The sequence below is a fragment of the Sus scrofa genome, chromosome 14, assembly GCF_000003025.6.
Source record: "Sus scrofa isolate TJ Tabasco breed Duroc chromosome 14, Sscrofa11.1, whole genome shotgun sequence".
NCBI lineage: Eukaryota > Metazoa > Chordata > Mammalia > Artiodactyla > Suidae > Sus > Sus scrofa.
In genome coordinates, this window is record NC_010456.5 from 34,234,475 (window position 1) to 34,256,330 (window position 21,856).

Genomic DNA, 21,856 nt, shown 5'->3' on the forward strand with positions numbered 1-21,856 from the left:
GTCAGAAAAACAAGAAGATGAGTGAAAACATGAAGCTTTTTGAGGACCAGGCTCAAGACTGGGAAATTTCCATTTCTGTCTATATATCACTGGCCAAAGCAAATTTCATGGCTAAGCCAAAATCAGTGAGGCATAGAAATATTCTCCAGACACTCTAGTCAGAAGTACCACCAAGGCACATGGTGAAAGGTGCTGATGTGTCATTCCATTATGGGAGAGAATGAAGAGTTGGGAGCAATTATCCATTCTACCCACCCTTTTATAATAAATATATTGTAATGTGCCCTTTACTATCCTAAAATGAAATCCAGAGATAATATAACCTCCACACATGTATAATTTTCAAAAATCAACTTTATATGTAAATGCCAGAAGAAGTGAGGTAGTCTAATGTTGGCATATAAACAAAGAGCCATTGTGGGCATAACAGATCAAATTCAAGCTGATTCAGGGGTATAATGTTAGCCCCTGAGATACCTTGAACAATGTTGCCATTGGTGATGTGATTTTTCTAAAATCGTATACAACTATGGATCAAGTTTTGAGCAAAACAAGCTACAACCATCACTTGACGCACTCTGTAAGTTGCATTTCCAGAAAAATCAAAATATGCTAAGACTAGGCAAAATATACTCTATATGGAAAACAAGCTCAGATGATAATAAACGAGTTTTTCACATACATGAACGTCTAGCAGGATACTGGAAAGTCAAGCAGGACACAGGACAGATCTTCCCCAACCATCATTAAACATCTAGCTCACCGGGTACCCTAAGGCAAATCAATGTCAGTGTCATGATTTTGTAACTCCCCATCACCATAACTATCAAAATAGTTCCCACAAATTTCTGAAGAGTCCTAGGGGGCAGTATTGCCCCTGTGAGAACCACTGGTGTTGTATTAGAGTGAAACCTTTGATGTTCTATGGCCTGATTCCAAATACAGACTCTGTCTCCTACTTACTAGCTGTGTGACTCTGGACAAGCTACTCAACTACTCTGGGTCTGCCTTACTCCTAATGTTGCTTTCAGGATTAAATGAGAGCATGCAAATGGCAAAGCGTTTAGCACAAAGCTTGCATGCATGAAGCACTCAATAAAAGTCAGAGCCTATCATTATACTATTCAATTAACTTATTCCCATTTCACAGATGAGGAAACTGTGGCTTGAATGAGATATCTTTGGACGTCATTCCTCCTCCTCTCTCTGTTGTCCTCTGTTCTGAATATGGACAGATGTTGAGGGTTAGTTTCAGCAGAAATGGGAGACAGGAAGAGGTTGTGGGATTGACAGAGAGTCCATAAGTGGAGGGGATCTGGATTCAAATCCTAGGCTGGGATAGGCAGTGGTGTTACTCTGAAATAAGCACTTCCATTCACATTCATATCATACTCAAGAGTGCTGGCAGGAAAGAATCACCCAACAGTAGTCCAGAGGAGGTCTTCAGTGGTAACATCAGGAGAGGTCTTAGAAAGGCCATATCAGACAGGCTCTGGATCCAAATGCCAAAGTTCAAATCCCAGCTCTACCACTTACCCTTCATACATCATGTGACCCTGGGTAAAAACTTCCCAGTGCCTCAGTTTCCTCATCTGTAACAGGGAATACTAATACATACCTCACAGGGTTGTGAAGACTAAAGGAGTTAATACATATAAAGCATTGAGAATAGTGTTGACATATGATAATCTCTATATAACTGTGCACCATGGTACACCTGCTGTTCACCCATAAAAAGAGGAGCTAAGAAGTGCCCAGATGGCTCAGTGGGTTACGAATCCGGGAATGTCACTGCTTTGGCTCTGGTTACTGCTGTGGGGTGGGTTTGATCTCTGGCCTAGGAACTTCTGCATGCCACAGGTATAGCAAAAAAAAAAAAAAAAAAAAAAAAAAAAAAAAAAAAAAAGAGGTGAATACATGGACAAAGATTGGAAATAACAGTGAGCTTCAGAAACATATAATTGTGAGCTTCTGACTTGGGCATCTGGAAAGCTGCAGTGAAGTATTTAGGCTTATCAGCACAGCATGCACTCAACTACTAGACTCTAAGGTCTTTCAAAAATGCAAAACGAGGAGTTCCCGTCATGGCACAGTGGTCAACGAATCCGACTAGGAACCATGAGGTTGGGGGTTCGATTCCTGGCCTTGCTCAGTAGGTTAAGGTTCTGGTGTTGCCATGAGCTGTGGTGTAGGTTGCAGACGCAGCTTGGATCCCACTTTGCTGTGGCTCTGGCATAGGCCGGTGGCTACGGCTCCAATTAGACCCCTAGCCTGGGAATCTCCATATGCCTCGGAAGTGGCCCTAGAAAAGGCAAAAAGACAAAAAAAAAAAAAAAAAAAAAAAAAAAAAGAAAGAAAAATGCAAAACGAGGAGTTCCCGTCGTGGCGCGCAGTGGTTAACGAATCTGACTAGGAACCATGAGGTTGCGGGTTCGATCCCTGCCCTTGCTCAGTAGGTTAAGGTTCTGGTGTTGCCATGAGCTGTGGTGTAGGTTGCAGATGCGCCTCGGATCCTGCGTTGCTGTGGCTCTGGTGTAGGCCGGTGGCTACAGCTCCGATTCGACCCCTAGCCTGGGAACCTCCATATGCCGCGGGAGTGGCCCAAGAAATAGCAAAAAGACCAAAAAAAAAAAAAAATGCAAAACGAAACCGAGGTGTGTCAAGTTGTGAGCAAGCAGCTAACATTCTAAATGAACTAAAGCCACCAGCATCAGTCTTACACAGATCTGCTGTAACAGGTAAGGAGTTTTTTTGCCCATCCTTGTCAACACTCACAGAGGAGAATGAAGGAAGCAGCATTGGTGAGAAAAAGAATGAGACAGCAGGAGGGAGGATAGCAGAGTGCCTAGCACAGTCCTGGAGCACAGTAGGCCATTAGTCATTATTTGCTGAATGAAAGGATAACTGGATGGAGGATGGATGGATGGAGGGATGGATGCCTGATCTCCTTTTCTGCCTCCATTTCAAACTTCAGATCAAGATGGAAGATTTCTGGAGATGAACTGATCATCTATGTTTGCTTTTTAAAGTCAACAGCTTCCAGGAGTTTCCAATGGGGCACAGCAAAAACGAATCCAACTAGTATCCATGAGGATACAGGTTCAATCCAGCATTGCCATGAGCTACGGTGTAGATCTTGGACCTAAGATTCCTAGGTGCTTTGGCTGTGGTGTAGGCCAGCAGCTGCAGCTCCGATTCGACCCCTAGCCTAAGATCTTTCATATGCCATAGGCGCAGCCCTAAAAAGAAAAAAAAAAAAATTCAACAGCTTCCTTTGGAGAAGATTATGAAAATACCCTATTTTCCCATATTAGGTAAAACATAAGTAGCTCAAATTCTGTTGAAAACTCTGCCACTTACCAGCTATGTGACCTGCAGTAAGTCGATCTGATTCTCTGAGCCTCATTTTTCTCATGCACAGTCTCCACATGCACAAGTCTCCACATGCACAAGTCTTCATATGGTGCAGACAATGTATAACATCGTGAATAGTTTATGTGCATGAGTGAAGGCTCCTATTTATGCATTATAGCCTGGGCCTAATTAATTAGTTTCTTTATTATTCTAATGAAATTAATGAATTTCTAATCATTCTAATCATTATTACTACACAGAATGTTATTGTGTATTTTTTTAATGGTCGCACCTGCAGCCTATGGAACGTCCTGGGCCAGGAACTGAATCCAAGCCACAGCTGTGACCTATGTAGCAGCTGTGGTAATGCCAGATCCTTTAACCTACTGTGCCAGGTAGGGATGTAACCCACACCTCCACAGCAGCCCAAGCCACTGCAGTCGGATTCTTAACTCACAGCACCACGGTGGGAACTCTTGTCACTGTGTATTGATGACTCCTCACACATAATACTCAAGTATTTGTAAAACACTGCAATGCCATGGCCACCATTTACTTAATATTTATGTGCTCTCTCACAGGTCCTCAGTGAGTAGGGATTTCTGATCCTATATCAGTCATATATTCCCCTAGTGATACTGAGTAACAAGCAAACACAAGAACCCCAGAGCATTTAGCAATAAATATTTATGTGGGGTTCAGCTGACCCAGGCGAGGCTCATCTGGTTTTGCTGACTTGCTCACATGCCTGTGGGTAGCTATAAGTTATCCATGCAGCTCTGCTGATCTTGGCTGGACTCACTGACATGTCTGCGGTTTGGCTGGAGGTTGGCTGGTTGGGATGGCCTCTGCTGGGATGCCTGGGACCATCTGGCTCCACAACCTGGACCTCTCATCCTCTAGCAAGCTAGCCTGGAAATATCTGTATGGCAATTGCACAAACACCTTTGCAGACCTCTGCTTGCATCACCTCTAACATCCTCTTGGCCAAAGAAAGTCACATGGCCAATACTAATTATTATTTAAACGATGGGCAGATACACACTGTCTCTTTTGCAGGAGGAACTACAAAGGCTTTGGGTATAGAAAGAGTCTTATCAGTTGAACTGTACCTCCCTAAAATTCATATGTTGATTCCTAACTCCCAGTATCTCAGAATGTGACATAATATGTAGATAGGGTCTTTCAGAGATAATCGAATTAAAATGAGGTCTTTATGATAGGCCTTACTCCAATATGACTACTGTCCCTATAAGAAGGAGAAACTTTGGGGAGTTCCCATCATGGCTCAGCAGTTAGCAAACCTGACTAGCATCCATGAGGTTTCGGGTTCGATCCCTGGCCTCGCTCAGTGGTTTAAGGATCCGGCATTACCATGAGCTGTAGTGTAGGTCGAAGACACAGCTTGGATCTGGCATTGCTATAGCTCTGGAGTAGGCCAGCAGCTACAGCTCTGATTGGACCCCTAACCTGGGAACCTCCATACACTACAGCTGTGGCCCTAAAAAGACAAAAAGATCAAAAAAAAAAGGAGAAATTTTGACACATAACAAGCACACAGGGACAACAAGTGAAAAAATGCCATCTACAAGCCAAAAGAAAGACCTGGAACAGATTCTTCCTCGAAACCCTCAGTATCAATCAACCCTTGGACTTTGAGCCTCCAGACTATGAAACTATACATTTGTGTTATTGAAGCCACCCAGTCAGTGGTGCTTTGTTAAGGCAGTCCTGGCAAACTAATACAATGAGTAAAGAATGAAAGAAATGATGCACTCAAGTCCTTGATACCCTATTTTACAGGAGAAACCAAGGCTCAGAGAATTGGGCTAACATACCACCCAAGAGGCATCAGAGTTGTGAGTGGAACCTGGGTCCTCTTTACCAGATATCCTTGTACCTGCCATGGAGACATTTTAGCTCACAATCCTTTGTCTTTTCCTAGGTGGCTTCCAAATGGAAGGCAATGGCACGTGCAAGAGACTGTACAGGCCCAGCTAGGTAATGCTGTGCCTGTTGCTTCAAAGCTTCTGTTCTACTGTCCTTAATGACCTAGTAATTGTGCTGATAGCTTTCCAATGAAGTGTGTAGAGCTCTGATAGCCATCACTGGTTTCCTAAGGGCCATTACTTGATCTGAGACAGTACAAAGCTTCTGATAGATAAAAAATGTGAGTGAGGCAAAAAGGGGAAAATTCTGGTCAAATACTTTACAAAGTGGTTTTCAGCTAATCACTCTACACAATTGAGCCGCCAACTACCTCTGCACTGAACATATGTGGTTCTTTGGGATAACTCTGAAGCTACCAGAATGATTTCTTTGGACAAAATACAATGAAAGGAAAAGAACTGAGTCATTAACTCATGTATCAGTCAAGGTCCTCCAGACAAACAGTCAACAGAAGAAGGATGGATGGATGGATGGATGGATGGATAGACAGGACAGGATATTTATTACAGGTATTGGCCTCACATGATTATGGAGGCTAAGAAGTCTGCCATCTGCAAGCTAAAGACCCAGGAAAGCCAGTGGTGGAGGTCAAAGGGCCCAGAGCCACAAAACTGATGGTATAGATTCCAGTCCAAGTCCAAAGGCCTGAGAACTATGAGTGCCAAGGGCAGGAGAAGATCAATGTCCCAGCTCAAACAACAGGAGTTAACTTAACCTTCCTCCACCTTTGTATTCTATTCAAGCCCTCAATGGACTGGATGAGACCCACCCACACCGAGGAGAGCCATCTGCTTTACTTTGTTCACAAATTCAAAAGCTAATCTTTTCCAGAAGTACCCCTGCAGATGCAATCAGAAATAATATTTTCATTGAATAATTTTTTAAAAAAGAAATAAATAATATTTAACCAGTGATCTGGGCATCGCATGGCACAGTCAAGTTGACACATAAAACTAACCATCACAACCTATTCACAAATATTTATGGAATACCTACTATGTGCCAAGCACTGTTACAAGTCTTAGAACACACATGAGTGAGGTACAATCCACACACACAAGAAGCTGCACTGCCTTGTTCAATGTTCACTCATCAAATACTAATTATGAGCATCTAGAGATGAAAAAAACACATATGGTCCTGGTCTTATAGGGTCTACAGGTGAGCTGGTAAGACAGGTATTGGATAACTCATGACACAATTAAGCAATGACTGTGTAACAGGAGGACCTGATCTATTTATTTGTTTTGGGGGGAAGTAGGTTCTGGTGGGAAGGGATGGATAAGGAAAGACTATCATTAGGAAATGGGGTTTGAGCTGAGATCTTGAGATCCAGTGAATCAGTAGGGATCGGCCAGGCAAAAACAGTGGAAACTTCCTCTGAGAAGAAGGAAAGAAGCCACCCTGACATTCACAAGCTAGCCTGGTACTTACTCTCAACTTGACTTTGGTGTTGCTATGAGCTGATCCGATGACACTCACGGCTAGGGCTTAGTCTTCTCCTGTTGAAGATAAACAATTGCACAGAACATCAGCATCAGACATGGCCACTCTGAGACTACAGTGGAGCAAGACAGTGGAACACAGACCAAACATGAACACTGTCCAAATCACAAAAATGACCAAAATTTCCCTCCCCTGTCTAATATGAGGGGCTGCTGCTTCTTTACCAGTTTAGCAAGTGAGCTGGATCTAGTCTTTTCTCCTTTGGGATCATAGAATTACTTTCCCTTCCTGCCAGTATCCAATCCCGAGCAAAGCCCTAGTTAAATCCTCCCCAAACCGTCCAACCTAAGTCCAAACCCCATACTAAGTCCTTTCTAGTACCCCTTACTAAGAGTCCCTACAGCCCCGTCCCTGCAGTGAATCCTAATCCCAACTTGTCCAACTGCAAGTGTGTTCCTGGTGTTCTTTAGCCGAAGGGCACTAATACTTGGTAAATGCTTTTAAGAGATCTGAGGAATCCAAACCATGCCCCAGAGGCACTTCCAAATTTAAAGAGGCAAGGATGATTATTATTTCAATGTTAATTAATATTTATTGCAGCTAATGTATTAGTTTAATGGTAAATTTAAGATGGAACTGTTATGTGCTGCAGATACACTTTCATAGTACACTGAGAACCTTTTATAATTAATGCATCTAGTACATCTTTATTTAGTTTATTATCTTAAACCATGAGGAAGTTTTAAAATTCTCACAGTTCTGCTTTTGGCAATCTCTAGTTGTCGATTTTCCTCAAGTCTTAACCTGTGTTACTAATAATCTGGGGGTATCCATAGTGAGCTTTGGCCTTTGGGACCTTGACATTGACTTGCCCAAACCAGAACTCATGAATTGCTTCTAAAAGCCTAGATATCTGCCAATTGAGAAGAATTTATCAAATTTTTTAATGTGCTTAACCTTCGACCCAGCAATTCTACTCTGAAAAATTTATCCTATAAACTCACTGACACAAAAATTCAGAGATATACAAAGACATTCATTGCTTTGCTGGTAATAACAAAAACAACCAAAAAACAAAAAGAAAAACCACCAGAAACAGCCCAAATGTCTATCAATACTCAGTTGGCTAAATGAATCTTAATATGTACAGTGGAATACTATGTAGCCATTAATAATAATGTTGTAAATATACATGAATTAGTTTAGAAAGATGCAGGTAATATATTGCAGGGGCGGGGGGGGGGGTGTTACAGAATAATATAATCCAAGATCAAGTCCCAGGCCAGGGATCAAAACTGAGCCACAGCAGTAACAATGCCTGATCCTTAACCACTAGGCCACCAATGAACTCCTCAAAACCTATTTTTATACCATAGATAAAAGAGAATTACTTCAATTGGGATTGAAGACTGTTATTCCATCGACATGTTCAAAAGTCTTTTGTATTGCTTTTACTTCTAAATAAATACACTTTTTTATTTGTCCCACCAGCCATATTCCTTTCCCAGATTCACTAATCAATCCCCATCTAGGATCTTATCTTCATTTCTTATTCCTAAAGCCAGCCATATACCAAGCCAAACATTTCTCCCTCCAAAACAGTCCTCAAAGCTTCACCATGCCCTTCCCTCTGGCCTCAGTCCATCAAAGACTTTAACTTCCTCACTGTCCCAGTCTATGCTCTATACTGCCGCAGGAGACCCTGCCTAGCATAGGTAACCATCATCTTCCCTCCTCTGCTCAAAACCTTTGGCTCTCCTGGGCCAACAGAAGAAGGCTCAAACTTTCTCTGTGGATTCCAAGACTCCACTTTACCTCCACACTTCCATTTCAGGCTTAAGTCAAGCATCCGAGGCATCCATCACCCATATCCTAGACAGCAACATTAATTGAACCCCCTGAATTTGAACCTTCATTTATTTATATACCTTCAGATTTTGCTCATATTATTCTCCCTTTCCCAAGACCCTTTCTTTTCCTTCTTTCTTTCTTTCTTTTTTTCTTTTTTTTTTTTTTTTTGCCACACTACTGACATGCAAAGTTCCTGGGCCAGGGATCAAACCCATGCCACAGCAGCAACCCAAGCCACAGCAATCATGATGCTGAATGTTTAATTCACTGAGCCATCAGGGAACTCCTCCAGGCCCCTTCTTTTAAATTCTGTCTTTTAAAAAAAGAAAAAACAAACAAATAAATAAAAACAAAAAGAAAGAGGAAATTTTAAAAAAAGAAAAACTTCTGTCTTTTAAAATACAAGGGTCTGGGGAGTTCCCCATGAGCCTAGCAGTTAAGGTGTCAGCATTGTCACTGCTGTGACTTGGATTCAGTCCCTGCCTGGGAATTTCCACATGCCACAGCTGCAGCCAAGATAAAAATAATTAAAATAAAAATAAATTAATTAAATAAATTAAATTAAATACAAGGGTCTTGACTTACACTGGACACTGTAAACATTTCTTCTTACTGTACTGAGAGGTAGCCTGATTTTGAGCCCACCAGCTGGAATGAAATCTCAGCTGCCATTTACTACCTCTACTCTGTACCCTGGTTTCCTCATTTGTAAAAGAGGGATAACAATAAGAGTATCCTCCTAAGCATATATTCACAAAGCACAGAAGTACTGAACACATTAACAACTGAAAATGTTCATTATTTTGACTACTGAATTCTAAAGTGATAATATCTTGTATTGCTCTTGAGGCGTTTTTTGATTGTTTGTTTTTTATGGCTGTATCCACAACATATGGAAATTCCCAGGCCAGGGACTAAATCTGAGCCAAATCTGGCTGCAGCAACACCAGATCTGTAACCCACTGCAACAGACCAGGGATTGAACCTGAGCCCCTGCAGAGATTCTAGCTACTGTACTCAGATTCTTTTTTTTTTTTTTTTTTTTTTTTTTTTGCTTTTTAGGACTGCACTTGTGGTTTGTGGAAGTTCCCAGGTTAGGGGTCGAATTGGAACTGCAGCTACTGGCCACTGCCACAGCAACACTGGATCTACTGGCCATAGCCACAGCCACAGCAACACTGGATCCAGGCTGAATCTTCAACCTAGGTCACAGCTTGTGGCAACACAGGATCCTTAACCCACTGAGCAAGGCAAGGGATCAAACCCAAATCCTCACAGACACTATGATAGGTTCCTAACCCGCTGAGACACAACAGGAACTCCTGCATGACAGTTTTGAGCCCAACCAAAAAAGGCCAAAAAGTGGGCAGAGTCCCAATTCCTAGGACATTCCCACCCTACCCTGAAATAGAAAGAATATTCCTCCAACTCATTAGCCTATAAAATTACTTAGCCCATAAGAACCTCTGACCCCCTGCCCTGGGCCCTCCCTCACTTGCTGAGCTGGTCCCTTTTCTGCCTATGGAATGTGTGTGTATCTCAGACTTGCTTTCCCTTTACTCTGGCTGGCTCTTGAATTCTTTCCTGGGCAAGCCAAGAACCCTCACTGTGCGGTCTGTCCCAAGGACTCTTGCAGGTCTCAGGATGTGAAATTTCCCTCTCCTGCCACAGGGTGGCTAGGTCAGAAATCCCCAAATCCATCCCCATAGCATCTGTCTTCTCCCTTTTCCTCAGCTGATTTTCACATATGACTCCCACTGCCAAGGAGCCTGCCACTACCCAAAAACTTCTATCAAGTGTTTGCTTCTGGTCAGTCACAGGCTTTTTAAGCACTGTTTTCAGAGAATGAAGAGGATTCAAAGATGGGTCCCAGACATTTATTTTGCTTCATAATCAATCTTTCTGAACTCCCTTTGGCTTTTCAGAAGTGATTCAAATAATTAAGACTGCAAGATTAGTCAGATATCCCTGTGTCTATTAAAGAGGATCAGAATACGGCATACATAATAGGTCACTTTGGCATAAGGATTGTTTGGAATTGAAGGAAATTAAGAAGCAGTAAACACAGAGAGAGCTCCGAGGCCTTCCCCTAGCTACCTAAAAGTAGGCCATAAATTTCCCATGTCAAGGTCTTGCCCTCCCCTTCTGTACCAGAAGAAGTAAAGCAACCATTATCAGGGGAGACAGAACTCCAGCGCCAAGAGGGGTCTTCACTACAAACTTTACTAAAACAACCCTTATTTTCCATCAGTTCCCCCATCTCGTTTCCTTCCCACAATTTACCACCTTAAAAGCCCAAACCCCTTTTCCTTTGCCTTGTTACTTCTCCACCTATTTACTGTCTTTTGTTACAATGGTATATAAGCCCCCCAGGTCTACCTACCTCTTTGGTCTTCACATCCTTTCTAAGGAATCCTCTGTGCATATTTTTTAAAACTTTAAGTATTAACATCAAATAAAATTTGTACACCTCTTCTCCTGTTAATCTGGGTTTTGTCCATCTAATTTGCAGGCCCCATGAATGGAACCTAAGAAGGTAGAGGAAAAGTTTTTTTCCTTCCCTACTGTATTATAAGCACACTAGGCCAATGTGTTTTCTTAGCTTTTTTTGGAACAAAAACTTCTGAAAGATGATAAACAACATTTTTAAGTTACATACAATTTCAGAGTGGTTTGTGGCCCACAACCCATGACATCTCTTGGATCCTCTACAATCTTACACATACACAGAAATATAATATGTATATTGTACCTACTAGGTTGTCAACAGACACACATTTACCTTATTTGAATTTAATGATGAGAAAGAGAGAAAAAAAAATCCTACAGCTCTTAATTTGGCCTCAATACCTCAGAGAAAGGCAGGTTACAAGCAAAATGCAAAGAGAGACAAGGTAAGTTAACTCTAGGCAATGTAAAGTAATTTTGGCCACATAAGATTTTTGCCCCAAGCATTAACACTAGAGCTTATCACTTCCATCTCTCATTCAAGATGTAACCCCACAGGCTTTCCATATCAGCAGTTTTCAAACTACAGGCCTCTCTACCCATAGGTGGTCATAAAATCAATTTAGTGGGTCATGACCAACATTTTTTTAAAAATTAAATATGAGCTCCCTGGTGGCTCAACAGGTTAAGGATCCAGTGTTGTCACTGCTCTAGCTCTGTTCACTTCCCTGACCTGGGAATTTCTGGCTGCCATGAGCACAACCAAAAAAAAAAAAAAAAAAAAAAAAAAAAAAAAATACTTAGAATTTAATAGAAAGGAGTTCCCATTGTGGCTCAGCGGAAACAAATCTGACTAGCATTCATGAGGATGCAGGTTTGATTCCTGGCCTCGCTCAGTGGGTTAAGGATCTGGCGTTGCCGTGAGCTGTGGTGTAGGTCAAAGACGTGGCTCAGATCCCAAGTTATCGAGGCTGTGGCGTAGGCCACCAGCTGTAGCTCTAATTGGACGCACAGCCTGAGAACCTCCATATGCCACAGGTACAGCCCTAAGAAGACAAAAGACAAAAGAAAGAAAGAAAGAAAGAAAGAAAGAAAGAAAGAAAGAAAGAAAGAAAGAAAGGAAGGAAGGAAGGAAGGAAGGAAGGAAGGAAGGAAGGAAGGAAGGAAGGAAGGAAGGAAGGAGAAAGAAAAATATCAGCGTGCAAGATTATTATTTCATGAAAGTTTTGCTTTATTTTTATAGTGCATGTATGTGTTTCTTACTCTGTTCAGAAATGTTTGGAAGTCTGTGATGTAGTCTGTGCCATCCAATATTGGTAGCCAGTAAGTATATGTGTTTCCTGAGCACTGGAAATATGGCTAACCAGAATGGACACGTGCTGCCAGTGCAAAATCAACATGGAATTTCAAAGACTAAACATGAAAAAAAAAAAAAGAATGTAGAATAATGAGTAATATTTATATTGGTTATATGTATAATGAGTAATATTTATATTGATTATATGTTAAAATATGACATTTCACTTTGGATGTTGAACAAAATGTTACTAAAATTGTAAGCAGATAAGGTAGGGGGACCCTGGAGAAAGAGAACAGGCATGGCTTTCTTAACTTAAGAGGTGCCATTTTTGGCCTTAGCCATTTTGTGACCTAAACCTGGCCACACAGTACTTGCCCTTGATCAGGTCTCAATAATAAATGATCATAAGGGGTCAAAAGAATGCAGGAACAAAGGACTGTTACCAGGCTAGAGAAGTAGCAATGACCAAGATAATATACTCTCAGTTCTCTTCCTTTCCTTCTTCCTTTCTTCCTCTTTCTTTCTTTCCTTCTTTTTTATCTTTTTAGGGCCACACCAGCCACATACGGAAGTTCCCAGGACAGGGGATGAGTCAGAGCTGTAGCTTCCAGCTTCCAGCACAGCCACAGCCACAGGGGATCCAAGCCATGTCTGCAACCTACGCCACAGCTCACAGCAACACCAGATCCTTAACCCACTGAGCGAGGTCAGGGATTGAACCAGCATCCTCATGGATACTAGTTGGTTCGCTGCTGCTGAGCCATGACAGGAACACCTCCCAGTTTTATTTCAATGGTAAATATTACCCTGAAGTGCTCAACCACCAGATCAACCTAAAGGATGATGATGTTGACCTTTTCTGAGCCTCATGACTTCAAACAACCAAAACTTGCCCTCTGTAGACCACCAAGACCCTTTGTGAATCGGCACACAAGATTTATATTTGCATTTCCTGTGCTAACTAGCACAATGCCTGCCACACAGTGGATATTCAAAGACATATCAAATAAGCCAATAAAAATAAATAAATGAGTAAATGAATGTCACACTCCCACACCTTCAGAACATGAGATTCCCTTTCTAAGAGTTATTCAGTGGCTCCCTATGACCCCTAAGCTAAGGCCCAAGCTATTCTTCATGGCCTACAAGGACTCCTTCACTACTTGAGCCATTCATCATCTCTTGGACCTGCAGCTATAAGCTCCTCAAACTTCTTTTAACTCCTCAGATTGAGAATTAGATAAGGGTGAGAGTCTCTACTTTCCCCTCTGAGGGTCTTTCACCTGGTCGTTCTCACCTGCCCCTCACCCCACTGCCACCCCCTTCACCTGGCCAAGTCCTCAACTTCTAGTGAAGTCTAGGTTAATTGCCCTCAGATAGCTCTCATTGTACCCTGGCCTTCAGCTTTGTAGTGATAATTGCAAGGATAACTCAATAACTATTTTTGTTTTCTTTTTTTTTTGTTTCTTTTTTTTTTTTTTGGCAATTCCCATGGCATATGGTAGTTCCTTGGGTAACTGCGCACAAGAGTGCGCACACGTGCGCATCTCTCCTGAGATCCATCTGGAACATCGACAGTAACTGTGGCTGAAGGAAAAGAAGATGCAGCAAACCATGCTTACCACCCTCACCCAGAAGTGACACCTCTTCCACCCACTTTCCATTGGCCAAAGCCAGTCAACAGCATGGGGAGATATTATCCCCCTGCAGGGAAGGCCTTTGCAGGAGGGAGACCGGAAGAGCTGGGAAGCAGTATTGCAAATCCATCCCAGAGAAGGAGTCAGCTAGAGCTGAAGAGCAGCTGCCTCCTCTAGATGGGACATGTGCTCCCTAGTTTGACACACACCTCCCTTCATTCTTTTTTTTTTTTTTTTTTTTCCTGTCTTTTTTAGGGCCACACCCATGGCATACGTAGGTTCCCAGGCTAGGGATCAAATTTGAGCTGTGCCTGCAGGGCTATGCCACAGCCACAGCAAGGTCAGATCTGAGCCGAATCTGCAGCCTACACCACAACTCACGGCAACGCGGGATCCTTAACCACTGAGCGAAGCCAGGGATTGAAACTGCATCCTCATGAATGCTAATCAGATTTATTTCTGCTGAGTCATGATAGGAACTCCCCATTCTTTATTCTTCATACATTACATTCATTTCCTGTTGAGATCTAAGTTTGCAACTCTTGGAGGAGGGGGTCGTAGAAAGAATGAATGAGTGAATAAGAAGAATAACCGTTCTGTATGTTCTGGCACAAGTGAACACCAGTTCTTTGAGAAGCACACCCTCATGCCAAGCTCTGGTGAGTCAGTCTTTGCTCTTCTTGGAACACCTCTGCCTGGACTGGCCCCACCTCCATTGACAGCTTTGTGAACTGGCTGGAAGTGGACGTCACTTCTTGCAGACACCCCATGACTATGGCACAAATGGAACATTTTCCTTCAGGTGACTGAGTGGTTATTACTCATGGTAGGCTGACCAACCTAATGAAAGAGATGAGCTTGGCAGGGTGAGGAGCTGGCACCTCTTATAGGCAAGAAGCACTGATAGGTGAAAAAACATGTTGGGTGCAGCCTCACTATTATGCTTTTAAAGGCCTTAGGATCAAATATTGATCTTGAATGTCATGCCTTCCATAGTGATAAGAGTTTCTTTGCTCTGCTGATGGACGCAGGGTATGCAGGGCAGATTGCCTTTTCCTGCACATTTGCTTTCTTCACTCTGTAAAGATAGAGGCAACCCAACTTTTCCTCTAAACTTTTATCTCTAAGAAGTCTGAAGATGTCATGATGAGGCACCTATAATTATCTGCAAAGAAATCTCCTGTCCCAGTGAGCAGCATCACTTCTGCTCACTTCCTTGCATAGGGCCAGTAGACTTCAGGTTATCTCCTTCCACATACAAACATCAGTGTTCCCAGGTGGACACCTGAGGTGACATCATTCCATTTTTACCTTCCAGATCGTCCCCTTTTTCTGATTCCCATCTGCTGACTCTCTCGTGTGTGTGTGTGTGTGTGTGTGTGTGTGTAAACATACACACACATACACATTTATGAATACATATGTTAATTTCATTATTTCTTCCAGTGAACTGTCAGAACAATGCTAGACACCCGGGGTAAAATGAGGAGCAAGATAAGCATGCACATCAGTCTTCTGGAGCTCAGAGTCCTAGTTGGAAGACAGCAGCCATATTCAGAAACAGTTATGATAAAATTCTACAATAAAAGAAGTTCAAAGAGCTACAGGAAGCCTGAACCCAAACCAGGAAGGTTCATGGACCACTTCCCAGAAGAAATGACATTCAACCTAAGACCTAAAGGTCTGTAGTGATTAGTGAGGCAACTCCAGGAAGAGGGAACAACTGTGTGCTCTGCTGGCAGAGTAGACAGAGCATAGGCTCCCCAAGGAACAAATGAGTTCAGCTCAGCCAGGACATGGGTAGCAGGAGGCAGGATGGAAGCAAATAGCCAGAGAGGAGGCTAATGAGGGAGGCAAGGACCAGACCTTCTAAGGCCTTGGGTGCTCCCTGAAGCAGCTGGAACTTAATTCTAAGTGAAACAGGGAGCCAAGGCAGAGGTTTTTAAAAGCAGGAGGGTGATGTGTTCTGGTTTATATTTATTCCACAAGGATACTCACAATGGGCTGGAAGTCTTGGCACTGACCCATAAGAATGGATTCAGACAGGGTCCTGGAGGCACCCTGCTCTTCTAGGCATTTGCTCATTGGCTGCTGGGGGTCTAAAGTGACCTGAGGAAGAGGCTGGGCTGCCTGGGGGACAGGGGACTCAGGACAGTGGCTTTTTATCATTATATAATGTTAATTTACTACTGCATAAATTACATTCATAAATAGCTAAAAATTCACATATGAGAAAGATGAAGAAAACATACACCAGCAAAAGCTGTCTTTTAGGATAATAGGATTAGCAGTCTAGTTCAGAAGTCTTTTAATGTTTAAACAACCAGCATGGCCATCCTGAGGCATAATAGCCAGATACATGTGCTAATGTCTGCATAGAACAAAAAAGCCAGGATAATATTTAGAAAGACTAACAGACGTTCTTTCCCACTCCTCCAACCATCAGTAGATTCTGTTATCCCACTGCCATTCTCTATTTAAGGGGTCAGACCACGGCCAGACCAGGAAAGCAGAAAAAATGCTTTTAAGTTTCAAAAGCCTGAACCTTGAAAGAACTCAGGCCAGAAGAAAATAAACACAGAGAAGCAGACCAGAGTGGGGCACTGGCCTTCAAAATAAAAGAGGAAGGAAAGCAGAGAAAGCTTGGGCACTGGGGAGTACCTGTCTTCTACCCACCAGGGGGCGCTGTGAACAGAAACCTTAGTTGAGAATCTGAGTGCTGGGGATATGTGCTCTGAAGGGTGCATCCAAGAAACAGGCATGAATCCAGTAAGAGCCCAAGAGGGGAAAGAGGGTCCAGGTGCTTGAAGCAGCCTTAGAGACTTTCTCCTGCAACCCCACCTCACGCCTCACTCTTCCCACTGCCCTCCAGCACTGATATTATTGAAGCCTCCTGGAACTTAACAAGGAGTCAGGCAATTTTGAATATGAGCTAGATTTAGATGATATTATGAATGATTGTTAATTTTAATTAACTGTGGTAAGGGTATTGCAATTATGTAGGAGAAAGTCCTTTTACTTGGGAAAATCATGCTGAACTATTAGGTAAAATATAACTTCTGCAACTTATTTTCAAATAACTGGGTGAGGGAAACATACAAGTACACAGGAGAGAGAAATCCAGCAAAATGTTAAGAAGTGATATAGAAGTTCCTGTCGTGGATCAGCAGAAACGAATCTGACCTGAGTCCCTATGGATGCTAGTCAGATTCGTTTCTTATGTAGAATAGAGCATGGATTGTATTAAGCACATTGATAAATTTGCATAAATTTACACATAAAAAAGATGAAGAAAGTGCAAATAATGGTTGTTGAATGGTGGGATTATCTGTGGCATTTTCCTCTTTCTCACTCTTCTGTGCTTTTACAATATTAAAAAATAATTTTATTTTATTATTTATTTAATTACTTTTTTGTCTTTTTAGGGACATACCCATGGCATATGGAGGTTCCCAGGCTAGGGGTTGAATCAGAGCTGTAGCTGTCAGTCTACACACACAGCCACAGCAACATCAGATCCAAGCCACGTCTACAACCTATACCACAGCTCACAGCAACACCAGATCTTTAACCCACTAAGCAAGGTCAGGGATCAAATCTGCATCTTCATGGACACTAGTCAGATTCGATCACCACTGAGCCACGACGGGAGCTCCTTAAAAATCAATTTTAGATATTACCTTAAAAAAAAGATGAGTGAGGGAGTTCCCATTGCAGCACAGTGGAAATGATTCCAGCTAGTATCCAGGAGGATGCAGGTTTGATCCCTGGCCTCACTTAGTGGGTTGGGGATCCAGTGTTGCCGTGAGCTGTGGTGTAGGCCGCAGATATGGCTCAGATCCCGTGTAGCTGTGGCTGTGGCCGGTGGTTGAGCTCCAATTGGACCCCTAGCCTGGGGACTTCTATATGCATCGGGTGTGGCCTAAAAAGAAAAAAAAAAAAAAAAAAAGATGGGTGAGGAGAATAGACCCTGAATTGACGAGATTAAGCATCTGCCACTCAACATGATGGGAATTCAGAATGTTAATTAAATTATGGGAGAAGTAACACGGTTACTGTTATTCCTGGATTAGTGAACCAAGAGTTTACACAAGTCAGGCTTCCTAGTTGTAAGCAAAAGAAACCATCTCTGGCTCCTTGAAGCATCCTGGGAATAGCCCAGAGTTCACAGAATCACCAGGAGGGCTGGAGAGCCAGGCTGGCAGACAGGCATAAAGACAGACCAGCCAGCAGCCACAGTCACTGCCAAATTCAGGTGACAGGATCAGTTCAGAGAAGACAAGACGGCAGCAGCTACTGAACTGAGGTTGCCACAGCTCAGACCCCTACCCCTTCTGGCCCTTTGGCACCATTGTTGGCCTCTAGAAACCTACTGTTGTTTCTGCCATCTCCTAAACAGATCCTCCACTGCCCCTGCTTCCGCCTAATATGGCTCCCAGTTCAGTCTCACATACACGCATCTAATTGGTGAGGCCTCAATCACATGCTCACATCTGAGCTGCAAAGACCCTGGGAAGGCCATTACCTCATCTTTGGAGCTCCTAAAGCACTAGGAGGGCCCTGCCTCCCTCTAAGATTCATGTAATGGGAAATGTTCCAAAGATACGATGGAGGTTCTAACACTGGGCACCAAAAAATGACAAATGACACCATGCAGTTGTTCCTGCTATAACTGGACCAGGCATGGGTAAGACAAAACAGGACCAATATTTGGCCTTTGTCCTCAAGGAGTGGATCTTCCTTTTTTTCTTTTTTCTTTCTTTCTTTTTTTTTTTTTTTTTTTTTTGGTGTTTTTTTTAGGACTACACCCGTGGCATATGGAAGTTCCCAGGCTATTGGTCATTTCAGAATTGCAGCTGCCAGCCTATGCCACAGCCACAGCAACCCACACCACAGCCTGTGGCAATATCGGATCCTTAACTCCTGAGCAGGGCCAGGGATCAAACCCACATCCTCATGGACACTAGCAGGGTTCTTAACTGGCTGTACCACAATGGGAACTCCCCTTACTCTTCTTTGTTAACCAGGGTGTTTGACAGAAAGTAAACACTCAGTAAATGCTTGCTAAATAAAAACAAATGAACAATCTGCCCTATACAAATCAAATGACCTTTTGCAGGCAAGAGGCTGGACAAAATAATACTCCGGGCTCTTCCAGAAAGAGGTTTCTTGGACTTGATGATCTTGCCTGAAGATTACAGTGATCTTCTAGAGACCCTATGAGCCAGAGCTACAGTAAAACTGCACTGATACACTAAACCTTAACAAAACCTAAATATTAAATTTACAAATGGATCCACTTAGAAAACCAGTTCAAATGAAGTCAAAATCCAAACATCTAAAACAACTGAATGAGAATGAAATTTGTTCTGAGTCCCTACTCAAGGCTGAATTTTCTTATCTTTTAAACAAAAAGCCCAATGCCATTAGTTTTGGTCATACACCGGCCTGTGGTGCCATGCTGGGCTATGTCACAGCACACATCAGCAATAATTTTACAAAAATGTTCTTCCCAGCTGCCTACCTCTGAGCTTGAATCAATTTCCAATCACAGTTTGCACATTTCATGCCAAAAGACTGAAATGGGGATACTGATGGTTAGTGTGAAATCACTTGTTCTGCAGATCTTTGAACATAGGTAAGAACCATCTCTCCTTTCAATGGTTTTAGTCTCAGTTTAACCAGATGCAAAGTTGCTGGATTCTGTGCAGTGTCTGGAGTTTTCATTAATTCATTCTCTCAACAATCTGCACTGACTGCAGAATTGCACTAGCGGCTAAGGATACAACAATGACCAGAGAAGATATGGTCTTTGAATTCATGTCACTTACATTCCAGGTGGAGACCCATAGCTGAATGAGCAATTGCAAAATGAAATAGGTACTGAAGGGGGAAAAGTATTATATACAAGAATACAAGCATAATCAGAAATCTAATTTGGATTGAAAGGGTAGAATAAGGGAATGCCTTCCCAAGGAAGTGATATTTAGGCCACAATCTAAAGAATGAGAAGAGTTGTTATGGGCTGAGTTGTGTTCACGCAAAATTTATATGTTGAAGCCCTAACTCCCAGGACCTTAGGATATGACTATATTCAGAGATATGGTATTATGAGAGGCAATTAAATTAAAATGAGATCATTAGGGTGGTCTTTTTTTTTTCTCTTCTTTTCTTTTTACTGCTACACCTGCAGCATATGGAGGCTCCATAGGGTCAAATTGGAGCTGCAGCTGCAGCTGCAGGCCTAGGCCACAGCCACGGCAATATCGGATCTGAGCCATATCGGTGACTTACACTGCAACTGTGGCAATGCTGGATCCTTAACCCACTGAGCAAAGCCAGGGATCAAACTCACATCCTCACAGAGACTGTTTGGTTCTTTTTTTTTTTTTTTTTTGTCTTTTTGCTATTTCTTTGGGCCACTTCCGCTGCATATGGAGGTTCCCAGGCTAGGGGTTGAATCGGAGCTGTAGCCCCCGGCCTACGCCAGAGCCACAGCAACGCAGGATCCGAGCCGCGTCTGCAACCTACACCACAGCTCACGGCAACGCCGGATCGTTAACCCACTGAGCAAGGGCAGGGACCGAACCCGCAACCTCATGGTTCCTAGTCGGATTCGTTAACCACTGTGCCACGACGGGAACTCCCTGGTTCTTAATTTGCTGCCCCACATTGGGAACTCCAGGGTAAGTCTTAATCCAATATGACTAGTGTCCTTATAGGAAGAGGAAATTCAGAGGCAGATACACACACGGAAGAGCATATTAAGACCCAGGGAGAAGACAGCCATCTACAAGCCAAGGAGCAAGGCCTCAGAAGAAACCAAGATGCTGACAGCTAGACCTCACACCTGTAGCCTCCAGAACTGTGAAAAAAACAAGTTTATGTTGTTTAAGCCATTCAGTCTCTGGTTATTTCATTACAGCAGCACTATCAAAACAATACAGGGGTTAATCAGGCAAAGGGAAAAGAGAGGCAGAGGGAAGAGAGTGAAAGACAAAGACCCAGAGTCAGAAGAGAGCTTTGCCCCACCAAAGAATTGAAAACCCAAGAAACTTAAAGTTGGAGTTGAGTAAAGAAGAGGCAGGAGGGACACAGTAAGGCTGGAGAGGGAGGCAGAAGCCAGGACCTGACCTGCCATGCTGAAGAGCTTCACAATTTCCCCTGAATGATAAAACGAAATCATAGAATCATTTTTGAGGAGGGGGAGGTGGTTCAATTTGCATCGTTAAGTAACTTGTCATCTGGTGAGTGGAGAGGGAGAAGAAGTTGCAACAGGGGACATGACCATGTTTGGACCAGGGTGGCGGCAGTGGAGGTGGAGAACTGTAAACGGACACAGTCAGGAGGTAGAACAGAAGGGCTTCCCTGTGTGGGAGCTGGAAGAGGGTGCTGGCAAGGACGGTACCTTGGCTTCTGGCTGGAGTACCTAGGAGCACTTCATAAAACACATTTTCCTACCTATAGAGGAGACTGGGATGAGGGTTGCACTTCCAAACCTGTGATCTTCCAGCTGAGACATGAGATAAGAGGTTTAACCCCTCCAGGCCAAGGCTAAGGTACTCAGCCTGGAACATAAAGTTCTTCTAAATCTAATCCGTACCTGCTGTCTCAGCTGTCCCTATCACGCCACCACCACCCATTCTGTGCTCAAAACACACCCAATTCCCCAGTGCCCAGCCTCGCTCCCCATGTACAGAAGATGCACTTTCCTCCTCCTTCAAAACCCCTGTGAAAATGTAACCACCTCTCCCAAACCTTCCTTGACTCTCCTGTTTCCACATTGACTCCACCTCGACCCCACCTCTCCCTCTAGTGGCTGCTCTCTATAGATCCCTGCTCTTTACCCAAGCTTCTAGAAGAAGGCATC

General features: G+C 43.0%; 1 protein-coding gene across 1 annotated transcript in view; it reads right to left on the reverse strand.

Annotated features, from left to right (window-relative positions):
* Nucleotides 6,746-21,856, reverse strand: part of SUDS3 (SDS3 homolog, SIN3A corepressor complex component) — a 75,873-nt gene continuing 60,762 nt past the window's right edge. Inside the window, exon 13 of the mRNA XM_021071893.1 lies at nucleotides 6,746-6,806. Within this exon, the coding sequence (XP_020927552.1) occupies nucleotides 6,761-6,806 (46 nt within the window). The 3' untranslated portion in view covers nucleotides 6,746-6,760. The remainder of the gene's footprint in view (nucleotides 6,807-21,856) is intronic.